Source organism: Pygoscelis adeliae, unplaced genomic scaffold (genome assembly GCF_000699105.1).
Source record: "Pygoscelis adeliae isolate BGI_AS28 unplaced genomic scaffold, ASM69910v1 Scaffold359, whole genome shotgun sequence".
Classification (NCBI taxonomy): domain Eukaryota; kingdom Metazoa; phylum Chordata; class Aves; order Sphenisciformes; family Spheniscidae; genus Pygoscelis; species Pygoscelis adeliae.
In genome coordinates this window covers 1,086,638-1,096,573 of record NW_008825553.1, presented here as the reverse complement: position 1 = coordinate 1,096,573, position 9,936 = coordinate 1,086,638, and the positions used below count along the sequence as shown (strand labels likewise).

Here is a 9,936-nt window from a genome sequence, read left to right as displayed (position 1 = left end):
CCTCCCCAGCCACTGGGGAACCTACCACGGATGCTGAGGAGCCATGTATTGAGCATCCATCTCCAGATGCCACCACCACTGCCATGCCCTTGGCAGTGGAAGAGCTTCTGGATGCCCCACCACCGTTTGCTGATGTGCCTGTTGCCACTGTGTCACCAGAAGCGGCCGACCCACTCGCCTCCGGTGTCAGGGGTCTCAGTGGTAGCCCTGTACCGCTGGCGGTGGGGGGGCCGGTAGTGGCCTTGGGGGATACAGATGACTTTGCCAACACGGTTGTGCCACCCGTCCTGGAGCACCTATCCACCGAAGCGCCGGCTTTGGAGGATGACCCCGTTGTGAGAGTGCCCGCGGCAGAGGTGACAGCTTGGGACCGTGCCTCCACGCCGCCGGGCCTCCCCAGCCCCCCCAGGGGGTCCCGCCGCCCCAGAGCTGCACGAGCTGCCAGGTGCACCCTCTGCCGTGGCACCCACCGCACAAACCCTCCCTGGGGCCGTGCCGGGGGACACCCTATGTCCCCCCAGCCGTGGGGGTGCCCCTTCCCCAGCACCCAGCGAGGGAGAGGTGCCCGTGGACGTGGAGGGACCCTCCACCGCCACTCTCATCGCAGAAGGGCCTCCTGCTCTACCAGATGGATTCGTTCCAGATAACGAGGTATTTGTTGCTCAGGCGCTCGCAGACGGGGTTTCAGGCCCAGAAATCACTTTATTTTGCACTTGAGGGGGTGGGTGGGAGATGGGAGCCTGCTCGGAAACTCGCAGCCACGATCTGCGGGGGGGTTCAGGCTTCGAAACAGCCTTCTCCCTCCTGAATTCGGCTTGAATTTGGCAGGCAAAAAGTTTTGAGGGGGAATTGTGTGGTTTTATAAGTAGGGGAGGCAAAAGACTATCACTGCTTGATGACCTAAACTATTGTCTTAAACTTTTTTGGCTTATTAAAGTACATTATGGTCACTCAGACGTAAATCAGAGGCTTCAGAGAAACCTTCTCGCTGGAGCCTGGCAGCATGGTTCCCATCTTTGAAGCAGAAAATATATTGGAAGAGAGAGTCCTGTAAAACAAATTAAGTGCAAATAATTCCTGTCCTGTGCAGTCACCACTTTCTGTAGCTTTTTAAGTGAGCAATAAGGTGCTGAGGCTCTGAACACGCGTGGGAAGGGGCTGAAATTCTCTCTGGCATTTGGGGCTTTGCTTTACCGTGCCGTGCTAGCAGCTTTTGCCTGGAGAGGCCTCGGTGGTGGAGTTCCCACAGCCGAGAGCTGATTTACTGCCATCTGGATTAGGAGAAATATCACTAAGGAGACATCAGAAGTTAGTCAGCGCCGAAAATCCTGATTCGGTAGCAATTACTCATTCTTTGGGCTGTGCCAGCCGTTTGAGAAATGCACGTGGAGGGGCTCGGAGAGATGCTTTCACATGGTGGGGTCCATGTGAGCACGGGCTGGGGCACCCGGCGTGGACCTCAGCGAGGAAAAAGAGCCGTCGGGTCCTTGCCGTTGTACGTCTGTTGTCTGAAATTCACTCCTTTGGTGTCAGCGTGTCCTCGCTGGTGGGACCCTTATTTCACGTGCAGCGCTTCTGATTGTCAACCCCGTAAATCTTCCCTTTGCTCAAACGTTGTTCAAGCCGTTGGCAGCTCCGGGTCCGCACCGGGGCGATGCCTGGGCACTGCCGGTTCTTCCCACCGCGGGGGCCGGGCTCTGCGTTCGGCAGCGGTGGGGTTAAGGAGCGCGGCCGCCCGGGAGATGAGGGAAGCAGAAAGCGAGGGGATGCTTTGGGAAGCATTTCTGGGAGCGAGGAGGAGCTGCGGCAGAGCAGATGTCCTTCTGCTCGCCAAGATGTCTGTCCAGCCGCTTTGCCTGGGCAGGACACCTCGCTCTGCGCCTTTCCCTGCCCAGCAAAGGGTGTACGTTAAATATTTGTTTCAAAGCTGAGTCACGGTGAGGTTAATGAACTAAATCGCTGGAATCTTTCATGAGCAAAGAAAAACAAGTGTGTTTGACATGCTCACTCCTCAGGCCATTAACGTGATTATCTTTGTAACGATCCTTGTGCAGCGTCATGCTCTCGGGCTGTACCGATTCGTGTGTTGCAGGTACCCGTGGTCTGATGGCCGGAGCTTTCAGCTCCCTCCCTGCCCTGCTGCTTCGAAGCCCTGGAGTTTGTTTTTGCAGCGTGCCGAGGGCTCGGACCCAGCCCCGCATGCCAGACTTATCAGCCTGATCCTTTTGTGGGTTTGGCTGCTCCAACAGCCAGCTCCATATATAAACAGTAACAGGAGAAGCGGCCGGGGAATCGGTGATTTCATGTCACCATTTATTTCTTATAACCGTGGCATAATTCTCACTGAGCAAACAGCTCTGGACAATGTCTGCCAACACACCCTGCACTTCGTGTCCTGGAGTGATACCTCCCTGCCCTCGAGTAGCTGAGCTCCGACGGGAAGGAATAGCTTTTTCTTCGAAAATGAGGCAAAGGAAGTCAAGGCAGCCCCTCTTGCTCAGGCTGGGAACTTTTTGTGTGTGTGTTTGGGGTTTTTTGCCTGCCTTGTGTTCCTTCGGAGGCAAAGCGATTGCCGGGTCCGGAGAGCCACGCCATCCACGAGCCGCTGCTCTGCTAGGAGAGATCTTGCGTCTGAGTGGGAATTTTTTGATGCCGTCAATGTCCATATATTCTCGGGCACGTGAGGAGGAGGCACGCTTGAGAAAGCAGGCGGCTGGCTGCGATCCCCTCCGCTTTCCAAAGAGAAAATGTTGCGACAGGGCCAAGGGCTCTGATCCCGTCCAGCGCTGGGTGCGGGGTGACCTGTGCTCTGGATGGGCTCGTGGTCCAAGGGACCAGAGTCAGCGATGAAGGACTCCGCTCCCTTTTTCTGGGGCTTGTGCTATTCGCTGTGGGGAAGCAGCGGGCCTGTCCCTTGGGACTGGGCTGTGCGGCCGCCCCAGCAGTGCCGGAGAGGGGGGGGAGCCACGGGCGGCTGCATCGGCGGATGGATACAGCAGATCCACAGCTCTGATAAAGAGCACTTATCTCCTACACGGAAACAGGATTTTCCCTGCTGCCTCTCTTTACAATGGGGAGCTTCATTTGCTCTCCTCCCCCTTCCCTATCAAATCTTTTTTGGTTTAAAAAGCTTTTCCCCACAGGATTCCCAGGCAGGACCATGCCAAATATGCGGTGCGGTCAATGACTAGCACATTAATTGCCTATTGCCTTTGACTTTGGAAATACGGCTAGCTTCTCCGTGTCTGTGATTTTGTGGTTAACAAAACTCATGCGATGTCAGGTCTCCGCTCTCAATAGCGTCACTGTGAGAGTTGCTTTGGGTTTTTCCCCAGGAGCATTATTTCCCAATCTGATGGCTGGCCAGAGCCGATGCTCTTATTTCTTCCCCGATTTGCTCTCTCCACCTCACTCCGGTGCTTGGAAAAAGGGGATTTACCCATTTAAAAGCAGAGGTGGACGCGTGTAGATCCTGAGCTGTGCTCCACACCAGCGAATGCCTGCGACATCTGTGTTACTGGGTCAAGGCAAGGGTGGAGTTTAGACTAACTTGCACAACTCTAATAAAATCAGTGCGAGTAGCTACTGCATCTTCTCTAGAGAAGAAATTGTTGTATCTATTGAATGATGGAGGGGCTGTAAGAGCAGCTCAACGGGTTATAAATACCTTTTCCCTTCCACCCTTCCCATCCCCAGCTGTTCCAGAAGGAGCAAGTGGATCCTCTCCAGCTAAAACTACAGCAAGTCAATGGAGTTGGTCAAGGACTCATCCAAAGCGCCGGGAAAAACTGTGACGTCCAAGGGCTGGAGCATGACATGGAAGAAATCAACACCCGCTGGAACACCCTCAACAAGAAGGTAAGAGCGTGGGGAGGGGCTGTAACTGGTTTCGCTCGGCCCCCGTTGGGGTCTGGTAGAAGAAGGGAGTCATCGACAGGGAGGTGAGGCTCCGGTGTCGATGCATCGCCAGCCTGACCATGCACTGGGGTTGTGTTTGGGGTGCAGGTGGCCCAAAGAGTTGCTCAGCTGCAAGAGGCCCTGTTGCACTGCGGGAAGTTTCAGGACGCCCTGGAGCCGTTGCTGAGCTGGCTGGCAGACACCGAGGAGCTCATCTCCAACCAGAAACCTCCCTCTGCGGAATACAAGGTGGTGAAAGCCCAGATCCAGGAGCAGAAGGTGAGCAAGCACAGGGCAACGCTTGGCTCGACGGGAGGGGGAGCTCTGGTCAGACAGACAGTATTTTGGGGGTCCAGCTGTAACAGATAAGGTGTAGCTGGGATGTCCACAAGCCTGCTTCTTTCACGGTGGATCTTCTGGTTCCCCACATCCTAATGTAATAAATAGGCAGCTCGTTTGCCCACACTCGCTATCTCCATCGTCTAAATCACCGGCGTTACTTTATTGTCCCACTGCCTCTTGAAGTTTGCTGCTGGTTTTGCTGGTCGGCCGTGTTTTTCCAGCCCTAAGTTTTGTTTGCGCTGGTAGTTCTGCTGCGTCAGGAGCAAGCTGGCGTTGTAGGTACCGGTTTGGGTATTTGGACAAAATGAATGTACAAACTGTAAGAACCGACCCGAGGCATGCCAGTGTTTGCAGAGATAACAGCCTGGGTCGGCGCCTGCCCTTGTGGGCAGGCAGATGAAAGTTCAAGTGTGGTCGTGGTAAAACGGTTTAGCAATGAATTCTTACTGAGGCTTGGTCCGAAGTATTGAGACTTTGAAGAGGAAATTTATTTAAAGTGAAAGTTAAAAACTTGATCTTGATAAGTTGGGGGGGGGTGATGGGGAAGGCTCTGAAAGCTTCTCTGGCACAGAAGTGCTTTGAATCTCTTTCAGAATAGAATATTTCAGTTGGAAGGGACCTAAAATGATCATCTAGCCCAACTGCCTGACCACTTCAGGGCTGACCAAAAGTTAAAGCATATTATATTACTATTATTTTTTTTTAACTGGTTTTGATGGTAAAGGCTGATGTCCCACTGGGCTGGCTTCGGTCTCAGCCCCGGGCTTACAGTGATTTTCAGCCACAATTAGAGATTTGCTATCTCTGAGGGCTAGAAGAGGTTCTGCTGATCCAATCTGGTAACTTTTATCCTCCTTTGGTTTGCTGCCGATGCTAAAGCTGCTCCAGCGACTCCTGGACGATCGCAAAGCCACCGTTGAGATGATCCAAGCGGAGGGAGGGAGGATCGCGCAGTCGGCCGAGCCCGCGGATCGGGAGAAGATCATCGGCCAGCTGGAGAGCCTGGAGCGCCGCTGGGCAGGGCTGCTGGGCAGGGCGGCCGGCAGGTGAGAGGGTCTGTGCTGCCGGCCAAAAACACAGGGCCAGCTCGTCCTGCGATTCGTGGTGCCTCGGAGCTTGGGGTTACAACACGCGGGAAGCTGGCGGAGATTTCTGTGCAGATACATCCTGGAAACATGGAAACAGCTGGAAAACATGAGAAATCAAAGCCTGTTTGGGAGCTGAAGTTGATAGCGGTGGTTTACAATGGCAGGGAAGAGCTCAGATTAAATAAATTCCCAGCAGGGGATGGATGTTATTTTTATTCCTTTAAGCGTTAACATTTAGCTTTAGCAGCAGCATCCTGTTGACACCTTTCTGCTGCCTGAATCTCATTTATGAGTCGCTTGTTGCTACAGAAGCTAATATTTGAGGTTATAAAGTCACTTCTGAGGGCCAGATTTGACCTCCCAGTATTTTAAATCACTGCCAACTAGATGGACTGTCCATCTAGGACTTGCACCGGTGCCGGGCTGTCTTTGAACAGAAGCTCAGCAGCTCTGAAACACCGAGAGCCCGGCCGCAAGCTGAGCACGTCGGAAGATCTCCAGGATAGTGATAGGAATGGAAGAAAAGCAGCACAACGGGGGAGCCTTTCTGCCACCTTCCCGGGGGGACAAACTGGACCCTAAAGGCACAGCTGCAGGAAAAAGCTTATTTTGCAGTTTCTCCACGTTGATTTTTGTGTTTGCCTTTGCAGCTTGCCTGACACAGTGTCTCTCACCTTGCTCTGAACAGGGCTGCTTTGGTTCCCTCTTCCTAATACTCGAAGCTGCTTCCCATGCCTGACTCCAACGGGGAGCTGTTCCTTAGCGTTTTATTCCTTACTATAGGCAGAAGCAGCTGGAGGACATCTTGGTCCTGGCAAAGCAGTTCCACGAAACCACGGAGCCCGTGTCGGACTGGCTGTCGGTGACGGAGAAGAAGCTGGCCAACTCGGAGCCCATCGGTACCCAGACTGCCAAAATCCAGCAGCAGATCAGTCGGCACAAGGTAGGACCCGTGCGTGAACAGGAGCTGCTGATGGAGGCGGTTGGTATCGGGTCCCGCTCAGGTGGTTGTTTCTGCCATGGCGAGGGGGATTTTGGCACGAACAAGTATTGGAGGAGTTATCCAGGCTGCTTTATGTACGGAGAAGGCTGCAAACCCTAACCCACCAGGGTGGGTAAATACTAAACTGATGTCTTTGCACCTCGCAGCGAATGTATCTGGCTCTGGATAGAAAAACCATTCCTGTTCTTGTGTTTCTTTTAAACCTTTTTTATTTTGATGCGGTTTGCCCATTCACGGGTGGGTTTTGTGTCTCCTTCATTCCTTCAGTTGCATTCCTTGTTTGTTTCCCCTTTTATGTTTTGTTTTGTTTTTTTAAATCCGTTTTTTCACTCATTTTCCTTTCTGTTGTCCATTTTATCCTCCCGGCATTCAGGCTCTAGAGGAAGAGATAGAGAGCCACGCGGCCGACGTGTCTCGGGCGGTCGGTGTTGGGCAGTCCCTCTCCTCCCTGAGCTGTGCCGCTGAGCGGAGGCTGCTGGCAGAGAAGCTAGACTCTCTGCAGACCCGCTATGGCGAGGTCCACGACCGGTGCTGCCGGAAGGCAGCGCTGCTGGATCAGGCGCTGTCTAACGCCAGGCTCTTTGGGGAGGAGGAGGTGGAAGTGCTCAACTGGCTGGCTGAGGTCGAGGACAAGCTCGGCTCGGTATCCGTAAAGGATTACAAACGGGACGTCCTGCAGAAGCAGCATGCCGACCAGCTGGTATTTTCCATTTTCTTCCATGTTTATGTTGTTTATTTTGTTGCATTTATCTGGTTTTATTTTTTGTTTCTGGTCTGACTTTAATTTTGCAAAGCTTGTTCCACTGCTGGTTCTCTTTGAGGCTTGGAGAAGCGTAAAGAGATTTCGTGTGTTAAAAACAATAATTGTGGCCCCAAAAATGGGTTTCCCGGGGGGGAAAACTTCAAACGATTCATTTGCTTTGTGAACAATGTCTGAGCAAGCTTGGCCACCCCGTGCCTTTAGAAAGCTGGACGTTGTTTCCAAGAATGAGAGCTTGAAAAGCCCGGTGGGTTTTCCGAGCCAGGCTGGCCACCGAGGAAGCCGTCTGCTTCCGCTCCCCGGGGGTCGTGCAAGCTCTTTTCAAGAGTGAGGTTATGTCTAATACAAGGGCAAGTTCTTTGGTAACACATATCCAACGGGTTGGGATGGGTTTGCTCTAAGATTTGAGCCTTTGGGTCCCAGAAGTCCCGAGAAGTCCCGTAGCAGGAGAAGGTCGACTGGACAAGTATCAGATCTGTTGTCCACCCTTCCCGCGCTCGGCAGGAGCAATCCGTGCTCTGCTTAGCATCTCCGGCCAGCGCTGGCCGGCAGGACTCGGGGACCTGCCTGCAGAAGGGTAACCCCAATTTGCCTTTCTCTCCAGGCTTTGAACGAGGAAATTGTGAACAGGAAGAAGAACGTGGACCAAGCCATTAGAAACGGGCAGGCCCTTCTGAAGCAAACCACAGGTAACACGAAGAGCTGGGTGCGCTCTGGCCCGTGCGGGGGGTCTGGGAAGCCCACCGTCCCCCGCAGCGGTCTTCCCTGGGAAGCCCATGCTCTGCAGCGATACGTTGTTCGGGGGGGAGGCTGTTCTCCCTCGGGTCTAATTTCCTTTCGGATACTCCCAAAGTAGCTGTTTTGCATCCAGACCTGGATGCCAAGCCACAAGCGCTCCCGCTTAGTAAATCCCGAGTACCAACCTCACAGCTTCGTGAGCGGGTGATTCCCACCGCTGGGGTGGCGACGCTCAGCGCTGAGCAGCCCTGCGACACGAGGGAGGGTTTTCTCATTACATCCAGCTGCTAAATCACTAAAAATACACCCAGCCCTTTCCTAATATTGCTTTCCCATACCGAGCAGTTGCTGCTGTTGCCACGTGGGTGTAAGTTTATGTTTATGAGTGGGAAGAAAGGTCGGGGCGATGCATTTCCTTCAGATGTGGTCTGCTCGGAGCAGATGTACAGACCTCTGTCCTTGTGGGAGCCGTGTAGCAGGAAGAGTGATTACAAAGAATTTGGCTTGCAGTTTCTTGTCCTCTTGGAAATAGCAGTAAAGGGTGAACCGGACCCTTTTTATGGGAGCTGTGGCACGTTAGTTGAGAACTGAGTTGTGGTGGCTTTGGGGCTTGGGGCAAAGCCAGGCTTTGCAGCACGCTTCCATCCCATTCCAGGGAGGAGGTGGATGTTACGCTGACTGGTAAAAAATGTCAGCTCTAAGAGTAGCTTCCTGGCTGTAAAAATAGGCTGTGAATTTGCACTTATATAAAGAAAAGTGAGACTGAAATTAGCGTTTTAAAATGGGGGGAACAGGGCAGGTGGCTCCTGCCGCCTCCCCAGCCCAGCATCATTTGCCCCTTGCTGCTGTCTCGCAGGGGAGGAGGTGTTGCTGATCCAGGAGAAGCTGGACGGAATTAAGACCCGCTATTCGGCCATCACCGACCGTAGCTCCAAGGCGCTGCGCACGCTGGGGCAGGCTCGGCAGCTGGCCACCAAGTTCCAGTCCACGCACGAGGAGCTCGCCGGCTGGATGAGCAAAGTGGAGGACGAGCTGGTTTCCAGCGGGGGACCGCCCCCCGCCGGCGAGCAGATACCCCAGTTCCAGCAGAGGCACAAGGTGGGGGCTGGCAGAGCAGCGCCCGGGGGACGGGGGACGTGAGGGTGGGAGCTGGCGGGGGTTTGCTCGCTGTTTTGAGAGGCCGGGGAGGAGCTGGAGAGGGGTGTCACCTGCAGAGCACTGAGAAGGACACGTGTCCATGGGTGCCTTCCACAGGAGCTGAAGAAGGAGGTGATGGAGCACAGGCTCGTCCTGGACACGGTGAACGAGGTGAGCCGAGCTCTCTTGGAGCTGGTTCCCTGGCGAGCCCGCGAAGGGCTGGATAAACTCGTGTCGGACACCAACGAGCGCTACAAGCTGGTCAGCGACACCATCAAGCAGAGGGTGGAAGAAATCGATGCTGCTATTCAGAGGTCTCAACAGGTAATTTAATAACCCTGCCGGAGGCTGACGGGGTTTCTCGGCAGGGGGGGAGGAGCGCGCGGCTCGGCACCGCTCCAGCCCGTGCAGTGCAATGGCGGCGGGAGGGGTAGCGAGCACAGCTCAACGGGACAGCCAGATCCCATCGGGAACACCAAGACGTGACCTGGCCCCACCAGCGGCGTGTGGCAGCGGGGCTGGTTTCTGACCCATCCCGTTGCGTGTGGTTTGGATAGGATAACTCCAGGGCAGGGTTGTGTTATCCTGCCTGCTGGCTTTTGCTTGCGTGGGTGAAGTAGATGGTGTAAAACCGATGACAGGTGACTTTCAAGCCTGGAAAAACGTCATCCCCTGTTGTGATAGCACGGAGATTTGTTCCAGGCGAACAGTCCTCTCAAAAAAGACTTGTTCTGCACGGACTGGAGGCTGTGGAGCGCTGTGAATAACAGTCCTCGCTGACTTTGAGCTCTGACTCCACGAAGCTGAACGTGCAAGCAAAATGATCGTGTGAAATAGAGGCGTCCCTTTCCCTGTGAGCAGGGAGGGTGTAGAGGAAGGTGGTTGCTCCACCGTGCTCTGCTCAGCTGAGCGCCTGTGGTGCAGTGATGCTCCGTGCCCCAAAACCAGCTGCGGGAGCCGCTGGCCGCGGG

The 9,936-nt window shown here is 54.3% G+C and overlaps 1 protein-coding gene across 1 annotated transcript in view; it reads left to right on the top strand.

Moving 5' to 3' along the window:
- Nucleotides 1-9,936, top strand: part of MACF1 (microtubule-actin crosslinking factor 1) — a 112,826-nt gene that overhangs the window by 74,338 nt on the left and 28,552 nt on the right. Inside the window, exons 58-65 of the mRNA XM_009332204.1 lie at nt 3,697-3,858; nt 4,006-4,176; nt 5,119-5,285; nt 6,111-6,270; nt 6,704-7,030; nt 7,695-7,779; nt 8,685-8,926; nt 9,083-9,289. Coding sequence (XP_009330479.1) covers nt 3,697-3,858; nt 4,006-4,176; nt 5,119-5,285; nt 6,111-6,270; nt 6,704-7,030; nt 7,695-7,779; nt 8,685-8,926; nt 9,083-9,289 — 1,521 coding nt within the window. The remainder of the gene's footprint in view (nt 1-3,696; nt 3,859-4,005; nt 4,177-5,118; nt 5,286-6,110; nt 6,271-6,703; nt 7,031-7,694; nt 7,780-8,684; nt 8,927-9,082; nt 9,290-9,936) is intronic.